Genomic DNA, 21768 nt, shown 5'->3' with positions numbered 1-21768 from the left:
ATTTATCATAAAAGAAGGTTTGTAATCAAGGGGTTATGTTACTATTGCTAATACGATGCACTACATGGCCAAAAGTCTGTGGATACCTCACCATCACACTGCTGTGCTTCTTGAATATCTCATTCCAGATTTATTCACACCTTTTTTTATTTTTATTATTATTATTATAACAAACTCCACCCCTCTGCAAGCTCTGTGCTTTAAGTTTGATCAGATTTTTCACTGTATTTCAGGCCTATTTGTTTTTATGGGCCTGCATACTGTTGTGCACTGAATGCTTTAATGAGGATAAAGAGAATGTGGAAATGATATCTTATGCCCTTATAGCTGACCTTCTCAAACGGTAGTCTGTTAGACAGCTTCATATATTGTCCAGATAACAGAGCTTTTCTACACTACATTACCTCTGATTTTCTTTTGTTTACACATGGATGGTCAAACTTCCACCATCTATTAATTTAAGAAAAAGAGGGCAGAAGTGCAATGACCATCCTCATAATTTTGCTAATTAACTATTACAAGTCTACCTCTGTTGTAACTCATGTTCAGTGATTTGATTTTAGTCCCTATCCTCTCTCCTTCTTTTATGCTTGCTGTTTGTTTGCTGCTGGCAAATTCAAAATTGATCTAAATTAGCAGTAGTGTGCATTTCTGATTGTTGGAGTTCTTCCAGTTCCTTTTTGGGCACTGGTGGCTGTACTGTATTTCACACACCATTTGAGCAGTGCCACATCGCTGCCTGCTCCCGTTTTAATCAGATGCAAAATAAATGAAGTCCTGTTCCTTTTTCGCATTGTTTCATTGCCTTTGCGTTATCCTTACTGGGGATGTTATTTCAGTCTCTTCATGAACTACAAACGACATGTGGACCATTTAGAAACCACTCGTGATCAATCCAGTTTCCATCCTTGTTTGCTTGTTTGTTTGTTTGTTTTTTTTATTATTATAAGGTAATAAATTAGTCTACCACTTCACTGTTGCTTGATAAACGTGTGAACCAGGTCTCTGTTTTGAGCGCCTTTTGTTCGCTTGCTCATAGAATGTCCTGAAGTGGAGGCAGTGATGGACGTGAGCTCAGTCGAGCCTCTCGACTCTGAGGTTCTCTATGACTGTGTAATATGCGGCCAGAGCGGCCCGTCTACTGATGACAGACCTACGGGACTGGTGGTGCTACTACAGGCGTCCTCAGGTGAACAAACACTCATTGCTTCTCTTTTATCTTTTCTTACATTTCTTATTTCATTTTCATCCTGGTGTCAAATATCAGCACCTCTACTAAATTTCATCTGTAAAATCACAGGTTCCCGTCAACAAGTGAAGCATTTTATAGTCAGTCTGTAATCTTTTTCTGCTGCAGACCACAGCACTGTTATAGCATCTATTAAACAGCCCCATTTATTTGCAGCACCTGAGCCTGGGCACATTGCACCACTTCTTTTAATGACACCACTTAGACAGCAGCATTTTAATTGCTTCATTCATCATATGTGTTGATCCTCAGACAGGCCCTAGCTTTTGTAGAGTAATTCTTGCCATGCTGATATGGACACGGGAATCTCTCATTCAGTGTCATGAAAACAAATAGCTTATTTTGTTAGTAATTACCACAGTAAACTGATGTACAGTATTGCATGTGTGAAATGCACAGCTTCAAGGTCAAAACCGCGTCCTCTGGCATTCACTTAGCAAGACTCGATGTGCCGAAGAAGAACAGGTGGATAATGAACATTCCGGAAAGATCATTAGCAACGTTATTTTTGTCCCACCTTGTTAACTCGGTTGGTCTTTTACAGAGTGATATAAACATGAAGAACATATGAAGATGCTGTTGCTGTTCAAAGTGTGATGGCTGTCAGTGTTGACATTGACATGGCATTTCATTACATTATGCAAATGAAATGATGCCTTCCATAAAGGTAACACCAAAGTCGATTAGCACTGAGTTGTTATTCATGTTTTGTGTGTATGTTTGTGCGGTTTCAGTATTAGGGCACCGCTCCTGCAGCGATCAGGCAAAGCGGCTCCCTACCAGTGATGACGAACGGATCTTCCCTGAGGACACGTGTGGGGCAATTAGCGATGTTAGACTGGCACTTATGCAACGTTACTTTAAAGAGGTACGCACGTAATGTTATTTCTGATTCTGCCGCAGGACACAAGGTTACATTCGAGATACAAACGCTAGTCATGTTTCCAGCTTTTCAAATACTTGGTTAACCGTTCCAGTTTATAGTATAGAGATTTCTAAATGATCTGTATTGAATTTCTTGACACAATCCTTATCATTTCCTGTTCCTAATTTGTTCCAGATCTGCTCAGAAACAGACTTAATTTACATAACTGTTGAAAAAGTAAAAAAAAAAAAAAAGTGCCGTATCGTGGTATTGCCGGCCCGAAACGCGAACCCACAACCTTAGGGTTAGGAGTCAAACTCTCTAACCATTAGGCCACCCCAGCTCTCTGTACCATTTGTATTAACCAGTTGCTGACTTGCTGATAACCTTGCTGGTTTTTTTTAATGCCCTTTTTTGATTTATCTGCCCTATCCGGTTCAATCTGGAGCACAACCTTATCCCAAACAAATCAATGTGCTCAAGCTTATTAAGTACTCAGACCAGTTGGAGACTCTGAATTATCATAACTATTAAATCTGGCATAGCTTATTTTATCTTGAGGTTATGTGATGTATAACGAAGATGCCCAGGAGTGAGTACCTGATTCACAGTTTGGTTATATATTATCTTGCATTCCTGGACGTGTTTTTGGTTATGACATTGATTGATTTGTGTTTTGCTTAGATGTTTCTGTGCGAGTCTCTTGCTGCTGTGTAATGCATTGTTATTAAATGCTCAGTAGATAAAGGTTAATGTTAATTCTCTCACCAGAGTTCCTGTCTGCAGTCTGTCTCCATTGGCTGGGATGGTGGCGTGTATGTACAAACCTGTGGTCACACGCTGCATATAGACTGTCACAAGTCCTACATGGAGTCTCTACGGGTAAGAGAAAAAAAAAATACATGTGAGGATTGTCATATGGAAGAATCAGTGCGAGTGTGTGCGAGAGATGCTCTATCAAAGTCATTAGACAAGGAGAACAATTGCTTGTTTTTTACATCAGTGCTTTGTGTTTGAAGTGAAACCGTGGCTATAAGGTTAAAGTCACTGCACAGTAGCCTGCACTGTAAGTGTTAATTCCAGTGCACACACACACACACACCCATCACCCTATTAGTTTGCCGAGAGGCAGAGCATGAGGATGAGTCCTTCTCAAAGATCTGACACATCATTAGTAGGTCATCCATCAAAGTGACTTTTCTCAAATTGATATTTCAGAACTGCTTGCTCTATCACTCATTCTTGTGACGTTTATGATAATGGGCACAATACGACATCCCTCTCTGCTTTAATAAGCCCTAATGCGAGCAGACAGGAGGAAGAGTGGCATCAAGAAAGAGAAGATGATTTATCAGTGTGTGCTGTCTGGGCCTATAGAGTTGGGCAGATTTTAATATTTTGATCTATTTTCCTTAAACAAAGGAGATTGTTTGCTTGTATCCAAAATTCCAAATATCTTAATATGCTAAATATCCACACTAGGTTAAATATAATTATTGTATGTTTCTTTGAGTGTTTGCCTAAAGTGGACATGTGTTTGAATTTAGGCCACGTTCACACTGCAGGTAAAAGTGGCCCAAATCTGAATTTTTTTTGGGGGTCAAGTGACCAGGTCAGACTTTTTCAGGAGTAGTGTGAACATTCAAATCTTTCAATATTCAATACACTTCAATATGTGGTCCTGAATCAGACCCAAATCAGATTTTTTCCAATGTGGCCACATCAAACCAAGGCGGATTTGATGCGACTTTTACATCAATCTACATCGACATTCGTCACAATTATGCGCCGGCGAGTAACAAGCGTGATTACGCATACAAAATGGAGAACAGTGATTGAGCAAGTCAGTGGAGGGAGAGTGAGGTGTTAGACCTAATTAGTATATGGGGAGATACTTCAATTCAGGCAAAGCTATTAATGTTACGGCTGCCATTACACAAACATTTTGAAAGAAAAGCGAAAATGCTTACTTCCTCCATAACCTCGCCAACTTTTTAGCGCAACGGTGTGCTGCGTGTTGATGTTATTGTTCGTTTGCGCATGCGGGTCAGTTCGAAACAACAGAGTTCACACTGGTTTCTGATGTAGGCCACATTTTAAAAGGTAATGTGAACAGCCAAACAAAAAAATCAGATCTGAGCAAAATATCCGAATTGAGCATTAAGACTTGCAGTGTGAATGTGCCCTTAGACTCCTAGTCTAATATGATGTATGCACATAATGTTTTCTCCAAGCTTTGTGTTTTCAATTTATCCTTATGTCTTGGTCAGAATGACCAGGTTTTGCAGGGTTTCTCAGTGGATAAAGGCGAGTTCACGTGTCCGCTGTGCCGCCAGTTTGCTAACAGTGTCCTGCCCTGCAAGCCAGGGCGTGGTACTGAGGCAGGCTCCTGGCACACACCCAGCAACATGAACCTTTCCACACTAGTGAAAGAGGTGGAGGAGCTGCAGGAACAGTTGACCATCTTTCCCGTAAGCACCAGTGTAAGGCAGATACCTCTCAAAATACCACGCATTAGACTGTCTGTACCTCCCCCATGTATCCATCGAATGTGAACATCATTCCATCCTAACCACACTCCCACACTGGATGGAATAACAGATTTGTGTGTGGAGCAATGATAGTCATGTAACTGTTCACTGATTTAACATATCAGGTGTGTGTTGTGCATTTTTGAGGACCATTATTCTATGCGCTTCACCTTTATTGTAATATTCTTTACCCTAAGCCCTTTAAGACCCTCTCTCAGTGGCATCTTTTGATTTGGGAATATTTGCCTTTCAGACTGAGTCTAACCTGACTAAAGAGATGGAGTCTGTGATTAAAGACATAAAGAAAACCACGCAGAAGAAGTACATGGACTATGGGAAGAACCCTGGCTCACCTGATAATGACTTCCTTTTCATGTACTCAGTGGCCAGGTGAGCATTACAGACATTAATAAACATTATAGATTAATACATACGTTTATTCAACTGCTAGATGCCTTTTTTCAACTGAGTCCACTCTGTCCATGTTCTGCTCAGCGGTTGAGGATTAAATGAAGGCTGGATTTAAGGCTCCCTTAGTGTTTCTCAATTTTGAACTCTTAATTCTTATCCAGGCACGCATGTTAAACATACAGGGAAAGGTTCTCAGCTTAGCCAAAACCTTAAATATATATCTGCTAACTGATCTGGACCTATTATTTGCTACATTCTAATAGAATCTTAATCTACCCATGATTGGGGTCAATACAATACATTTAGTAAATGTCCACTCTGTTGGTTTCTCTGTGAATTTCATGTGCTTGCTGAATCTTCCAGTTCCTGTTTGTCAGCGTTTTCATTCAAGAATCTTACATGCTGTAGGCAATTTATTTATTTATTTATTACTGAAACGTCGTCCTTTTTCTCCCCAGTGATAGCTAGTGTGCTCAGACCTCCTTCCCCCAAACTGCTCTCCTCTATCCTCCCTCCCTCCTTCTGTTCTGGTCCCCAGTTTTGTGTCCTCTTTTTCCTCATTGGCTGAACAGTGCAATGGAAAATTCCACTATCTCACTTCTCACCTTGTTATCAGTAGCAGACAGGTGAAGTTGTACATCTGCATCTGTGGAAAATTTCTCTCTCGCTCTCTCTCTCTCTCTCTCTCTCTCAAATTCAAGAAGGGTTGAGTATTTTGCTTTCTACCATGTGAAATCCATAGGAAAAAAAATATGCCATTTCCAACACACTTTTGCCTAGGCTAGGATTCTTCCCAAGTTTGCATTTAATGCAATCTCTCTCTTTCTCTTGTTCACTCACGTTTACTCTCTGTCAGGACAAATCTGGAGTTGGAGGTGGTTCATCGTGGTGGGAATCTGTGCAGTGGGGGGGCGAGTGCTGCAGCAAAACGCTCCTGTCTCAGTGAGTGTTAAACCACATACAGCTCAGGACATCCATACACATTTGCCATCACTCCTATTGTGAAATTAGGGCCAATGACAAACCTATATGCCTGTTCAGATAAAGGTTATACTGCCACGTATCAGATAAACACTGGATTTCAATACCACATATGAAAGTGACCAAGTCTGTCTGTCTATATGGGTTTATGTAGTATGCTCAGATCCTTACCCATACATCTCAGATTTGTGGCAAATGTTTTTTTTTTTCTTCTTTCAACATTTCTTAGTCTCTCGCTTTTAGTTGCTTGTGCTGGTGTGTTTTGTGTGTGTGCTGCTCATGTCCCTCGGCTCTCGTAAAAGTTCACTCTTTAAGTGGAGTTGAAGAGATTTCACACTCCACCACCACCGTTTGCAGAGTTACACAGCTCTGGCCAAGTTTATTCCATGGTAAACACAAGAGGAGGAAGAGTGAGAGAAAAGCAGGGGGTTTAGCAGACAGCTGCTAGATGAAAGGATGGGAAAGGGAATAGGTTTAGGGAATGGGTCTGGAGAGGAAGGGAGGTGTAGAAGTGGTGGCACCTGTTTTCTCATTAAGGATTCAGTTTTGTTTTGTTTAATACATGTTCTCTGGGATCAAAACAATTAACAGAATATTTAACATTAGTCAGTTTCAACCATTGAAATGGTTAGAACTATTTAGGATTTACTATTAGGATTATATGTGCCCTGCGATGGGTTGGCACTGCGTCCAGGGTGTATCCTGCCTTGATGCCTGAGATAGGCACAGGCTCCCTGTAACCCGAGAAGTTCGAATAAGCGGTAGAAGATGAATGAATGAATGAATGAATGAGTAAATGAGTATTAGGATTAGGATTACTATTTAGGATTTACTATTATTTTGGTGTCGATTCATGATCTACTGACTCCTCAATATTGCTTTTTTTTAATGAAATATTGTGTTGGACATATTAGTAAAACACAGATAAGATGTTCAAGATAGATGTAGTGCATTTGAATTCTGAAGCGTTTCCAATAGTCCAGATTAGTGCATCAATACAAGATGATTTGATGCAGCTGATTGTAAAAGCATAGCACTCACCTTCTACATGTATTGTGTTGCCTGTTGTGCTGAAGCAGTAGCTGTGATTTCGCAAAGATACAAAACTATCAGGACACATATTCAGAAATTGTATAGTTCTAATTAAAAAACTTCTCTGAATGTTGGCTATTTTGAGTTATTAAAGATGTAGCAGTATTGATTGGATTTTGATGGGTATAGTTAGAGAGAACTGGCAGCAGAAATTAAATCATTCTAAACACTGACATGTGGTCTGGTTAGTTTAATATAGATTAATGATTTTCAAATCAAATGACCAAATAAATGACTTTTTCTCTACTGAGGGACTGAGAGAATAGTGAACAATCTTTTTTTTTTTTTTTTTTTTTTTTTTTTTTAAATATTAAGACAGTTTGGCCAACATTAGAAGCTGAAAAGGGGAAAGGACTGCTTTTAACATGTCTCAAATCTAACAATATTTCACCATTACATTGGTTTATTTATTATTTTTGTATTCTTATGTACCTAACTGAGCTTCTGTTGTTAACCAAATGCAAGATATTTACATGGAAGTACTGTACCAAGGTTTCCTAAAGTACCCAGATGACAAATGTTTCAAATGTAAGCTACGTAGATAGAAATATCTAGTATTCTAAATCCCTGTGGCAATTTAAACACTGGTCTTCATACGCCTGTGCTCTCTGTCGTGCTAACAAATAATACACATGTGCCATGCACACACAGATGGCAGTATTTGATGTATGGCATCACTAAGAAGTGCTGAGGTGTAGAGAGTTTGGTACTTTATAAGCAAACATGGGACAAGGAGCCAGATCAATATCAGAGAAAGAGAAATGGTGAGATCTCAATTCCAGCTGTCGGCATACTACCAGCCACTGGATGATGGAGTGATTTAACAAATGAGAGTCAGCGAGATGAATGTGTATCAGATAGTGGTATAGTAATTGGGATTAGGAGATGCCTGGTGCATACGATACTAGTTTAAACACTATGCAGTTTGGAGACAGAACTGGATCCCTCATTACCGTACTGTATCGTCCCTTTTAGTTGTTCTCCTTTGCTTTTAGCTCTGTCCCCAGTGACGTAATGAGTTGTTCGATGAAGCGGTTTCTGTCCTTATCTCATTACCTCCTCATTACGCCATTCATTTAGTGTGTCTTCACTTTGCTCGTCCTCTGTATTGGTGCCTGCAGATGGCAGTATTGCTCCACAGTAGAGTCTCCAGACAGAACAGGTTGTTTTAGTTGTCTTCTGCTGCTGGTAATGCACTATTTGGCATCACGACCTCTGAAATGGGGACATGTACAATCCTGACAGAGCCAGACCGTATTCTACAAAACCAGTTCCCCTGTCTATTTTAAATGAGTCTGGGAGCAAATAGACGGCAGAAATATAAACGAAAATGGCGTTACTGGCTGAATGTCAAATTTCATTTGTTATAAGAGACAGTTGTGTTTGTAGTAATGGATCATTTCTTGTATGGATAATGAAAAGCTTTTGTCTGTATATGGCAAAGCGTGGTGATGCGTTAACAGACTAGAACATGCCGGCCTTTTGTTCTGATGAATTCAGTGCAATGTGGAAGGTTATCTGATTCATTGTTCATCATCTTTGGCCTCTGATTCAAAGTGTCCTGTTCAGATGAATGTCTGGTTAGCTTTAGGGTTGCTATAAGCAGGTATAAAGCATAGACACTTGTGTGTCCATTCACTAAATTATATTTTTTATTCAACGGTGAGACCTATATGTGTCCCGAAACACGTTTACATTGAGAGTGCTAAGAGAAACATTCTTTTAAATTAGAACTCATGAAAGCTGTAAATTTAATTTGTACAAGGAAGCATTTTTCTTTTGGTACAGGTCTGTGTGTCTGAGAATAAATCATCTTTGTGAACTGTTCTGACTGGTTGGTTTGTTCCGCTTCCTGTTCATGCCATTGATGCGTGTCCTTTCTTTCTGTTTCAGATCAGTTGTTTCATGTATTAGCCATGCACATGCGTCTCTACAGCATCGATTCTGCGTATAATCCCTGGACTCGACTCACACAGATCACTCCGCAGAGAGAGCCAGAGTAAGTATACACACATGCGCACTCACTCACAGACACACGCGCACACAGCTCTGCCTGCATTCAGCCTTCCTCTTTCACTTCACACTAAATGGTGCCATCTCCTCAGGGCTCCTAGAAACGAAGTACCAGGGGAAAAAAGAGACCCATATGGCGTTGCCATAGATACCAATAATTGCTGCATCTGGCAAATTATGGGGTGCTGTGCTGCTCAGAAAGGGACGACCTCAGCCTTAAATCCCTCAATAATAGAGCTGTGTGTGTGCTTTGGTCTTTTGATTTTCTGCTTCTCAGCATTCAGTATCACTCAATTTTATCAGATCCAGGAGGTTTGACAGAGCTTTTTGTGCAACTGGAATTAATAGCTTTGCACAAAAAGTGGCAAAAGGCACTTGTAGGAGAATTTCTACTGTATTGAGGTTACTGTTCCCTCAGCACCGTGCCCCCACTTAATACACCAAACCATCTCCGATTGTATAAGCACTCAGTAGTCACCTCTCATAGCTCTCCTTGGCTCTACATTCATCGGTCTTCTGCTCAGCATGACACAATAACAATGGCTCTCTTCTTTGGATATTATTTTCAGCCTTTGCACCTGTGAGAGAGATAGTAAGCAGTATTCAGAGGGGAGTCTTATAGTGTTCAAACTACCTTGTTAGGAATATTAAAGGACAGCACGGTCAATTGCTCCCCTAGGACATCTCCCTGTGATTTTTAAATAGTGTCTATCTTCTTGGACCACTAGCTGAACTTAGTCTTTCTGGAAAAGCACAGATCCTCTCTATAGTTTTGCATAAGCGGTGATGTTCTGATTGATTCCATGTGTTTTTCTGATAGAGAGAACTTGCTACCATTTTGGAATATGGTATCGGTGTATGGGTGTGTGGATGGGGGGGTGTGTGTGTGTGTGTATATGTGTGTGAGAGAGGGAAATAGGGAAAATGGTTGAGGGTTGAGCACTCGTGTTATGTTATGCAACCAGAAGAAAATCTATTCGAATGAAGATAGCAATCTAACAATGCCCAGTGTCTATACTGCCATGTGAACCTTTACAGAATTAAAAGCACTTTGTTTCACCTCAACAATAAATCACAAAAACCTTCAGCATTTTCCAGCCTTCAGTTTTTGTGAACAATAACTCTGTACATTATTTATTTGAAATGGTAACACTGAGGACTAGATACTAGATTCCACTTCATTTAATCTAATGAACTCATCCAGTAGTATATCGTGATATATTTTAGGAGCATTAGTCCTTGATATTTATTCACTATTGTCTGCCAGTGACACTTTCTTTATGTGGTTTTGCCAGGATGTTTTAGATCATTTTTATGACTTCTGTAGACTTTTTAAGGGACAGCAATTTGAGTTTATTAATGTGAAGTTAAATATTTTTTTAACTGTTCATTTATATATTTTAAGTAACCTCTAAAAGAATTCCTCTAAAAATTGTCATAAACCAAAGACAAAAGAATTTGTGATTGTTTGTCTGTTTACTAAAGAGATGAGCGGCAGCTTTTGTGGTTGTAACTTGGTTACCATAAAACGTTATAGATGTATACGCTGCCTTACACAGTTCTTGTAAAATGGGTCTATCACACTGACTGTTTGTTAATGCTATGTGCATTCATGTGTCTTCACTGACAGATGTGATTTTTTTTTTTGTCTTGTGTGTAGAGACGAGGATGAAGGGCACCCCGAGGTTCCAATGCTGTTCAGAGATGTTCCCTCTCTACTCATTATTTTTGTGCTCACTATGCCTCAGCCACTGCGCAAAGGTACAGCATTTTATGCACTCATTCACTATTCTGTGGAAAGGCAGTTGGAAAACTCCTAGGTGTTATAAAGGTAGTTTAAGTATGTCAGAAACATGGTAACGGTAATAAGAGGTTTTTATATTTAAAGGCTACTGTCCAACAAACAGTTGTGATGTTTTAAGCTTGTTCTCCCTCTATCAGTCTCTCTTTCTCTTTGTCTCTGTCTCTGTCTGTCTCTCTGTCTCTGTCTCCCCCATTGCTCTTGTATTCTAAAAGCTGGCGGGAATGGCCCAATTTGTAGCAGTCTTGTGGGAGCGGGTGGTTGAGAATGAAGGGAGTAGGTCATGCGCACCGGAGGTCAATGGCACATCATTGTAGAGCTTATAACAAAGGCTGGAGATGAGCACAGGAAAAGGAGGAGGAGAATAATGATGATGATGAGTTTCATTTCCAGTCAAAATATTGGAGTTAGGTTATTACCTTAATGCCTTTTATTTTTATTCTGGCTGCTATTACTGTGGATATTTGGAAGATCCACTGTTTGAATATTTCTCCAATCTTCCTCTACACGAAAAAGGCTTTGTTTTTATGTGTTCAAATGTTTAGAAAAGCCTGTGCTCTTTGCTCCTAAGTGCTTTCTTGCTCATTTAAGTGTGAAGTTGCATCTATTCTCAAAGCACTCTAGCAGATATGCCTCTTTTCCCCCTCTGGCCCCTTCCACCCAAACCCACCTGCCAGTGAGCTTCAATTACTGCTCAAATGAAAATGACCAATGCGTAAAATAGCACTAGCATTTATGAGCGGAAATGAGTTCCCCAGCCTAGAGTGCAGCAAAAGGCAAATTGATGCCTTTTTTATTTATTTATTTATTTTTAGGTCTGTCCTCCCTGTGCTCAAGGGAACAGTGCTCGGTTTGTGCATGTGTGTCGATCCAGCATCGATCAGAGCCAGAATAATTATCTTTACTTCACTCATTGGGAAATGGGGAATTGATTTTAACACATCACAATGAGACATGGGTGTGAATGAAGTCTTTTAGTAAAGCTACAGAGCTGAAGAAATGGGTCAAGAGTTGACCACTTGTGTACAGAAACGCCCACTGGTGTGTGAGGCATCAGTGTGGTCCACAAGTGAAGGGCACAATAATGGAGTTTTTTTTTGTGTGCTCCTGTCTGACCCCGTCACACGGACAATACTAATAGACACACAATTTACCACCTTGTTTCACGAATACATTCACAGACAACATAATATTCTTGCACCTGTTCTTGTTCTTATGATTGATCCATTTCTCAACGTCCTTAGCAACAGACGGGTCACTCATTCCAGTTTTTTGGTTTTCTATGGTCCATTGTCCAGGTTGGATTGTAGATCTCTGTACATATTTAAAGAGATGATGCTTATGATGGGATTTTTCTTTTAACAATAAATGGGAACTGACTGTAGGCAGAAACTCGTGTACCATATGAGGAACTGAATAAACATCAGTGCACACACAGCATATTGGTCAGAGGAATTGTGTGATCATGTCATCTGGATTTGTCTCTTTAATAAGACGTACCTAATTTGTAGATCATTTGAAAAAAGCTCCGGTAACGTTGTGTAATGTTTGACTGGAGAAGGATGAAAGGGATAAAGGCTAATGCTTCTATATTCTATGTTGGAGGACAGTGAGATAGGCGATACCTTAGTTTTATGACTTTTGCTGCTCTGTTGTCAAAAAGATTGAACTGGAATGCAGCCACCGTAATAGGTTTCTTAACCAACTCGATGCACTTAGTTTAAAACATTTAACTTTTAATGCGCCATTTTTGTGTCTCTTTTCAGATCACTTCACAACATTTGTGAAGGTGCTATACACACTGCTGTATACTCAGGCCTTGGCTGCTCTGTCCATTAAACTGAGTCCCGAGGAGAGATTGGCCTGGTGCAACAGCGGGGCAGCCAAGAAGGTAAAGATCCCTGTAAAACGAGAATGACTGTTAAACACCTATTAATGGATGTTCTTCCTTGACATCACTAGACTAAGCTTTTACTCAGAATATACAGATTTAGGAGTCTGTCATACCACAGAACATCTTGTTTTTAATTGAGAATTTAAGTGAAGGACATCATGTAGCTACTGTTGCTAACATAGTTGAAATACTGTAAGATTATGTACATGAAAATAGCCATTTCCAGGCATGGCATTAAAAGAACAATAAACAAACAAGAAGGTAAGGCCAATCAGAGCACCAGCTAACAGGACAATCATAGGCATCTCAATAGATATACTTACTGGCTAAGCATAAGGGGAGCCTATGTGAACAGGCATGTCCATGCATATACAGGTACAGCTCTGCTTATTTAATACTGTTCATTTATAAACATTGTCATTCTGTATGTCATCTGAACAGATCTCACAGAATAAACTCGGGGAGAAAATTTCACTGAGTCGAGTAATTTAGCAGCGTGCAGTAATAAACAATTTGGTATTTAAAACCGTCTTTGCTCATACTATATATGTAAATGCTATAGATGAACGGGATCCTTGCAACATTTTTCTTAAGACAACTTGGGTAAACGCAGAGCATCCATCATCGTTATGAGGCTTTATCATTCTATTCTACTCTAATCTCTTTCTCCAATTGAGATTTAATAGAGTGGGTAGTGAGACCATGGAATATAAATAATGAGACACAAATGGGAGAAGTTACTGGTTGTCCTTCAAGCTCCTTTATCACCCATTATTCAGATATACCACTCTTTTCCTACACGTTTTACATGTGTTCCTACAAGAACATCAGGTTTGTAGTAGAGATGGAGTTAAAAAGAATGATTGTGTAGGAAAAATTGAGTAGCTTGCTATCTAATAAATCTGACCTTGCAGTCTTTGCTTCTGTTTCTTGCTGTTTTAAATTGTTACATATTCAGCAAGATTTGTTACTTATTCATCAAGGCTTTTGCAAAAAAGTCTGAGTTTTATCAGCACATATTCACTTAGAATGTGCTTAGTCATGCAGAATTAAAGACTTCTTATGCTTTCTAGTTATGTTCAAATTTATTGCATTGCTAATTATTAAAGCATTGTGGTTTGGAGCACAGCCTTCCTTTTCCATGATTTGTGCTAGGATCATTGATAGTGTTTTTTCATTGTGCATTGTGTCATTGTGCATTTTTTCTGTTTTCATGTGTAGAATTTGCCAAATGCAGGGAACTCATGGGAAGCTCTCCTGAGTCATGTGATCAGTGAGCTCACAAAGGCTAAGGGAAGTTATGACAACAGCTCTGTTGACAGCATGGTAAGAATCTTCTGATCTGAAGTTATTGCACTCTATTATAATGTGTTGATGCTGGATGTGCAGATTTGTTTTTTGCACTCTAGCAGAAGAACCATCATCAGCATAAGTCAAATCAATGTGTTCATTATGGAAAAAAAAATGAACTGGATTGTTACAGAGTTGGAACATTTTTATTCAGTATAGAAAAGTAAATATTTAGGGAATCTAATTATATTTAATGTTCAACCATGGGCGTTTTAGCCATGCTTTAAAGTTCTTGCTCTCTTCCAAATGATTAAATATGTTTCCAATATCCATGTAACTGTTCCCACTGGGATACATCATTGAGGTTTTTTTTTTCTTCCTTTCTCTTTCTAGTTTAGTGCCACTGTATGGTCTCCTAAATCCATAGAGTTTACATTGCAGCAATTCTGTTTGCCATTCATGCGTCTGTCATGTCTTCTTCAACATCACCTCTACGGAGACAATCTACCCGGCTGCCTGGTATTGTGACACACACGCAGACACACTGCTTTATATATGTTATATATGTTAACATGCATGTGCATGCTGCTGTATTGTTGCTTCTGGATTGGAAAATTTGCTGAGCTTTGAATTCAGTGACTGTCTGGTTTTCAGCTAGAGGAGGAATTCTCGTTGCTGGCAGGAGATTTGGGTTTGCTGTCTGTGCCGATCCAGACCAGTACCTCTGTGAACAGTTCAGGGTACCTGGAATGGAACTTCAATGCCTTTGAACTCATCTCTCAGTGGTGCTCTGAGCTCATCATCCTGGCAGACACACCTTCACAACACTCTATGGTCAGATTCATGCATTCTCATGCCATATGTCTTGCCAGGTTAGCCAGAGTAGAGATTTTAATCAGAACTTTTTTTTTTGCAGTCTCTGTTGCTGCAGAACCCTCAGTGGTCTGCTCCTCGTCTGCTGCAGCTTCCTGAAAACTACAACACTATCTTCCAGTACTACCACAGGAAGGCCTGCACTGTGTGCAATAAGACACCCAAGGACCCAGCTCTATGCCTTGTGTGTGGAGCGTTCGTCTGTCTCAAGGGCCTGTGCTGCAAACAGCAAGGTGTCTGCGAGTGTGTGCTGGTGAGTGCTGACGCTCTATAGGTTCACCCATCATTCATAATTGTTAGGTGTGTCAGTAGGTTTCATTTCTACAGAGTTCAATTTTTCAGTTCCATATCACATCTCTTGCTTTGTTCAACAAGCATATAACCATGATTTGTTCCCTAAATGTGGATTGGTTGTAAATGAGGCAGTAAAGGAGTATTAGTGAGTTGGACAGCTGAAGCAGTGAAATTGCTGTTTGCTAACTACCTGAGGAAAGCTCATCAAATTGCTGCATCTTTGTAAAGGAGCATTGGAACTGCCTTAGGTCGTAATAATAGGTGTGAAAGTTTATAAAATAATTATTTGTCTTTTCATCAATAGCACTCTCAGCACTGTGGAGCTGCAACAGGGATCTTTCTCTTAATAAATGCCTCGGTGATCATCATCATCCGTGGTCATCGCTTCTGTCTGTGGGGGTCTGTTTATCTGGATGCTCATGGAGAGGAGGACAGAGACCTACGGTAGGAAACTCGCGTTCACTGTAGACAAATGAAACATACCAGAATAAACCAAATCATATGAAGGTTTGATGATTAAAGCAACTTGTGTGTGAAACAAACATGTTTATTGTTTGTGTGTGTGTGTGTAGTCGTGGCAAGCCTCTGTTCCTGTGCGAGGAGAGGTACCGTGTGCTGGAGCAGCAGTGGGTGTCGCACACCTTTGACCACATTAACAAGCGCTGGGGTCCCCACTACAACGGACTTTAACACGTGAACCCCACGCCCAGAGGAGCCAGATCACAGTGGGCATCAGTGCCAGCCTCTCCCTCTCCTTTTGATATATCCTATCATGTAATATAAAAACTATGCTGTGAGTGAATTGCTGCTACAGCCTTGGTTATGTGAAGTTTAGTGTACAATCATGCCTAACGACTAACAGCGTGTGTTTTTTTTTGTTTTTTTTAATGATTTTTGATGCATTTGAAAGGGGAAGAGATTTTAATCTTTGTTTTTGGGACTGGCTCACAGTGAAAACAAATTTGCCCACTTCTGAGTGCATTTATTTAAGTGCTGTTTGGTTAAACCTCTTGGCTACTGTTTAGTGCAGTGGAGAGTAAAACTCCACAGATGGATGTTGTGTCTGAAACATTTAGAAGATCTTGAAAAGTCCACAGCCTACTGTATAAATGGATATCTTAGCCATTATGAAAGCCTGGAGGCATTTGATTTCTCTTAACTGCAATTTAAACAGAGGTACCAAACTGGAACCAGACATCGAGCGTCATCACGCAACCCTACATCAAATGCAGCGAGCAATCATTTTCATCCTACAGTACATGCTCATAACTCAGGCCCTTAAATGCTCGTACGGGATAAAAGTGGAGCTTTCTTTGTTTTACAGAAATCATCATTGAATGCTAGAACAATAATTACCTGCCCATCCGAGGCCTAGTTACTTCCATCCTCAGGAATTTTCTTTTCTGTAGTTAAAGAACTTTTAATATTTAAATAAATATTGATATTTGATGTTCATAATATAATAGTTAATTATATCATTGTATAAATGATTTCAGGCTGTGGCAGAAGGCACTGTGGTGATGGCTGTCAGCTAGCTATTTGCAGTTGAGACTTCAGAGACCGTTTTCAGCAACCTTGCTAATCACTCAGCTTTTCTTAACTAACCGGTTAAATCACAGTACTTCTGTCTAAAAGCTGGAGTAAACGTTCTATATTGGTATTTATGTAATGTTTCACAGAGGCATCCAGAATCGCTGTGTCCATCCCGAATGGTCTAGATCTTTTATAGTCAAATCCCAAGCTCATTTTGAGCAGCTTTATGTCTAGAAATGTCTGCGGTGCTTTCACAGTTTGTATTTAGACCGTGTTTAGAAAACACTTCATTTGGTACTCAATGAGTGTATCGTAGTATTATCTTTCCATCAGCATACACAACAAATGCAATTATACTAGCATAAAGCGATCCTCTGAAGAGAAAATCATCAGTTATTTTCATGTCATAGGCCAGCATTTTCCTGCTCTGTTTAGAGCTGAAATGCGATATCCTAGGGTCAGGATTAAAGCACTTGTGGTTTCATAATGCTCCTAATGAAATACAATTTTTAACATGTTTAAACAGCACATTTATCTCCGATTAAACACAAGGCAAAAAAAGGTGTGAATTGGATTTGCTTAAAAAAAAAAAAAAAAAAAAATTGATTCTTTTCCAAAAACAGGACGTACATGAACATCAACAAGGATTTCAGAATGTAGATTTCTTTCTTTCTCTCTTTTTTTTTATTTTATTTTTTTTTTGCATAGGTATACTTTTATATTAATGTCTAGCCACCTTCATACGTTATTGATCTACATATAAGAAATTATTTGACAATATTTATTAGATGTTTTTGTATGGGATGTGTGTAAGAGGTTCATGAGTGACAATACGAAGAGTTTTAGTTTCTTTACGTTGTCGGATAAAATGTTCTGTTGGTGTGTGTTGCTCATTTCTGTCAGCTTTCTCTAAGAAACTAAAATGGTCTCGCACACAAGATCCAGAATATGATCTGTTTTAGGCTTTGAAAAAAAGCTTTCATTGCTGTGTATTTATTTATTTTTTTCCCTTCTACCCTATTTTCAAAGTCCCCTTTCTAAATCTGTCATCATAAGAAAAAGCCACCGATGTACACCAAAAAGGATGTTTTGATTTTGTCCTTCACCTTATTGTGAAGCTATTCGGTATTGATCTCAATGCTGCACTTACACAATGCTGGATGGAAATGCCCGGCACTTCAGTTCTTAGTTCCTGTCCTTATCTTGTCTTGAAATCTTGCATGCTGCTGGTTTTCTTCTCTTTTTATTTTTCTCTTTTTCTTCTTCAGCCCAGATATTATATAATTGGACAGAGTTTTTGCAAAAGAGTAATGGGTATATATCGGAATGGAAAGCCGCAATGTTGTGTGTGTGTGTGTGTGTGTGTGGTTTGAGGTGTGAGGTGAGTGAGTGAGGCAGAAATACAGTACATTACTGTAGGTGCTGATTCCAACTTTCAGATTGCAAATCAGAAAGGGTGGCAGACATTTAATGCAAAATGTAACATATGTGAATAAAATATAACAATACTCTGACATGCTTGTATTTGGGTTTTCTTTAAAGTCAAGGTTTCCAGCTCTTTGCTGCTTACATTATTAGGAGTGAAAATGATATTTTTCAGTCATTGATTTCAACAACCCTTGAGTTATTGAGTGTGTTGATGCACCACAAACAACCACCACCTTAAATGGAATAATTCATGTTGTATTTCGGTTGTGTATTTTTGAAGGCTTTGTAGATCCGGCAGTCTTTGGATGATGATGATGAGACAAACACTTTAAAATTGAGCACCTGAAAGCAGTAACTTGATCATAACTTTCAATATATAAAAAAAAGGAGTTATAATTCAAGTGACTGTAGGTAAGTAAATGTTTTGGGATAATTAAATCTACATTTCCACTAATATGTAATGTATGATTCTTGGAAATGGATTCTTCAAGCATGAGATGTAACAGAGATTAAAGTGAATCATGCATTAATTATAAATTTATCATTTATTTATTTATTATCTAAAAATTTATAAATAATGATTTTTAACTTGTAATTAAATTGTATTTCACTGCACATACATATTCACAAAATAAAGTTATTAGGATTGGCACCGTTACAGATGACCCCTTGGCATGGAATTACTCATAGATTATGTAAATACTATATGTGATGTCCGTATGGTTATGTTATGGATCTGAGGTTTGTTTTTGGGGTTATTAGAGTTTATACATTTCATTCCAGTTCAGTGAGTCAGTGTTTGGGCCTGAACACTAGAAGGAAAGAGTTTTGGGGTCACAACACAATAGCTGCTTATTTGGACTTGGCTTCTGTTCCTGCTGTCTCATTATCTCAGCTAATCTGAGAGATAGCAAGCGATGGGAAGCTGGTCTCTGCTCTTACTGTCCAAAACCTTTTGCAAATGGATGCTTTCTCTTTCTTTTAATAAGGCTGCTGTTCAATGCAAAAGCACTAGGCAGTTTGTGAGCATTCTATGTTAATATTCATGTTGTAAACAAATCCCACCTGAAACCCGCAGAAAAGTAACATTGTCCCTCAGTGTTTTGTTGCTGTGGCTTGACACCAATTCAAGATGACCTATGGGTTGCCATTATTATGGTTATTATGTATGAGTCTTGGAGGTTATTTGTGTGTGTGTGTGGAGCTGTGGGACTGGCAGTATGGTAACCGTGGTGCACTGCACAGCTTCCTCTGTCACAGCTTCTTCTCAGATTCCACTCAATTATTAACCTTGATGGAAAGCACTGAAAATCTCTTCAGCAATGTTAGGAGACGGCCATGGCAGGTAAGTGTGTTCTCCAGAAAACCACCTTTTGGATGTTAAACATTAAAATGTGCGCTGATTCTTCTAGAACAACCTGCAGCACTAGTCTACAGGGACTCTAGTATCGGGTTATGTTGGAGATAAATAAGCTTCACACGCTTTAGGTGTATGGTATAATATATGCCTTTAAATTCACTTCTGCTTATTTTCAAAGGATATATAAATGGAAGAGATGATGCAAACAAAAATGGGTAAGGAAATATACTTTCTGTTCTCATTAAAGCAGTTGATGACAATGCAATTGTTTTACTCTCCTGGTCATGTGGTGTTTTATCATGTAATGGTCATAAGTCATATTTACTTTTTTAATAAATACATATGAATCTTGCATTAAGGTTACTTAAGTTTGAGTCATGATTTCAGACCTTTTATGTTTCTCCTCCAATTATTTGTTTGGCCACTGCTATGACCTTGATTTGCCCTAAGAGGAAGCATGTATTTAATAATTCTGGTCTTATAATTCAAACGACTGAGATCCAAAACCAGCCATAGAATCTTTCAGGGTTGCTGCTCCTGCTAATTGTACTGAATATTCACAAAGAAACTAACCACTTCTGCACATGAGCTCACAGATGCCCCGTATTGGTAGTGTTGTCCTGCGTGACAGTTATACCTTCTAAGAAAATCATAGAGTGACATTGCAACAAATACCGCTACTACAAAACCTACTTTCTTTTCTACTACAAAACGCTACTTTCTTTTTTACTTCACCCTATTCATGCTGGAGCACTTGACCATCTATTCTGCTATTTACTATGGACCTACATCTGTCCTGTCCAGAGCTGGTGATAGTCATCACTGCAGAACAGGAGGCCGTTTTAGCATTATGATTGCATCTGGAACTTGGTTTCTGGACCTTCTGACAACTTCCTCCTCAAACTGATCTGCTTGAATGGTGTGCACCTCATCCACTGGATCCTGTGCATGTGATTTCCCAAATACTAACTTTTATTCACAGATGTCTAGACACGTCCTTAATCTACCCTAAGCTGTCGATCAGTGCAGCATGCCACGACACTGTGGATTGTTTCTCCCTTGGTGTCTGATGTGCTTATTACAACTTTTCTGAAATGGAAAAGATGCCTCTAGCATTCTCCAAGAACCTAGCATGAGATACAAGATCTTCCTCTTGTGGTAGAGCTGCTTAAGTCCACTCCCTATTAGTCCATGCATGATGCTGAATTGAAATTGGTGTCTCTATAAAAAAAAAAAAATCCAAATCCTCTTTTTTCTAGCAGTCCAGTTAGTCTGAGTCAGGGATGGCGTGCAGTCAGAGACCAAGAGCCACATTTTTTACCGTGTTACCGCAAAGAGCCACATCATACACATGGGCACACTTAAACATCACCTTTTTCCCTGCCATTTTGAGAGCAAACTTGACACAAATTGTTTACTCAAATGATCTTGCTCCTACTGGGAAACTTTGAGGTATTTTCATCCCACTCACATTTTGCACGTTTGACGGAAATACCGTATTGAACTCAAGCGAAGCGAACACGCACAATAAAAAGACAAATACAAACTCCGTTATGAATGTAAGAGCTGCATGAAACCGGGCAAAGGTTGTGTCTTGTGACATTGTGATCTTTCTCATTCAGAAACATCAACCCAGTGAGAAGGTTCCAGTGAAAGATGGCTGTATGATGATATTTACTGCAAATATTACATCATTGTCTGTCAGATATGGTAGGATTTATTATTTGGTTAACTGGGAGACTTTTAAGATCAAACTAATAGGTCGTGACACTCTTCTGGACACAGTGTCTGCATTTGGTTGTGAGTGGAGTAAAGTGTGGAACCACAGGATATATGATCAGGCTGTGGCAGGAGAGAGTGTATGGGGTCTTGTACCTCCTACCCCCTGTGTTCTAGGTCCACAAGTGCATGACTCTTTCTTTTACTCATTTTTAAACTCCATGTACAAAGCGGTGACTAAATGAGAGTGATGTGTGTGTTTATTTCATGCACAGGGTGGCTAAATCGGAGGGCACAGAGGGGAAAGAATTATACCATCTTCACGGCAGGATATGGTGAGAGCGAAAATCAGAAACTGTTCAAACAAATTGTCCAGTTTATTAGGAACACCTGAATGTTCATAGTTATCTAATCAGCCAGTCATGTGGCAGCAA

The 21768-nt window shown here is 39.3% G+C and overlaps 2 protein-coding genes across 6 annotated transcripts in view; both read left to right on the top strand.

Annotated features, from left to right (window-relative positions):
* Positions 1 to 18341, top strand: part of ubr3 (ubiquitin protein ligase E3 component n-recognin 3) — a 37465-nt gene extending 19124 nt beyond the window's left edge. For 2 of the 5 annotated variants that reach the window (XM_047814795.1, XM_027164392.2), the window contains 15 exons: positions 1040 to 1189; positions 1984 to 2117; positions 2886 to 2996; positions 4385 to 4585; positions 4899 to 5035; positions 5913 to 5998; positions 9023 to 9128; positions 10803 to 10903; positions 12710 to 12834; positions 14059 to 14163; positions 14521 to 14646; positions 14782 to 14961; positions 15044 to 15253; positions 15599 to 15738; positions 15867 to 18341. In XM_047814795.1, the coding sequence (XP_047670751.1) occupies positions 1040 to 1189; positions 1984 to 2117; positions 2886 to 2996; positions 4385 to 4585; positions 4899 to 5035; positions 5913 to 5998; positions 9023 to 9128; positions 10803 to 10903; positions 12710 to 12834; positions 14059 to 14163; positions 14521 to 14646; positions 14782 to 14961; positions 15044 to 15253; positions 15599 to 15738; positions 15867 to 15984 (2030 nt within the window). In that variant the 3' untranslated portion in view covers positions 15985 to 18341. Of the gene's footprint in view, positions 1 to 1039; positions 1190 to 1983; positions 2118 to 2885; positions 2997 to 4384; positions 4598 to 4898; positions 5036 to 5912; positions 5999 to 9022; positions 9129 to 10802; positions 10904 to 12709; positions 12835 to 14058; positions 14164 to 14520; positions 14647 to 14781; positions 14962 to 15043; positions 15254 to 15598; positions 15739 to 15866 lie in introns of all 5 variants that reach the window. The other 3 variants (XM_047814794.1, XM_027164391.2, XR_007140776.1) reach the window with 2 other exon arrangements.
* Positions 18342 to 19577: 1236 nt separating this feature from the next.
* The window catches only part of myo3b (myosin IIIB), a 76829-nt gene continuing 74638 nt past the window's right edge, over positions 19578 to 21768 (top strand). The window contains exon 1 of the mRNA XM_047814581.1: positions 19578 to 19600. Coding sequence (XP_047670537.1) covers positions 19578 to 19600 — 23 coding nt within the window. The remainder of the gene's footprint in view (positions 19601 to 21768) is intronic.

Source organism: Tachysurus fulvidraco, chromosome 6 (genome assembly GCF_022655615.1).
Source record: "Tachysurus fulvidraco isolate hzauxx_2018 chromosome 6, HZAU_PFXX_2.0, whole genome shotgun sequence".
NCBI lineage: Eukaryota > Metazoa > Chordata > Actinopteri > Siluriformes > Bagridae > Tachysurus > Tachysurus fulvidraco.
Note: the sequence above shows the minus strand (reverse complement) of the source record. Positions and strands in the feature narration are given on the sequence as shown.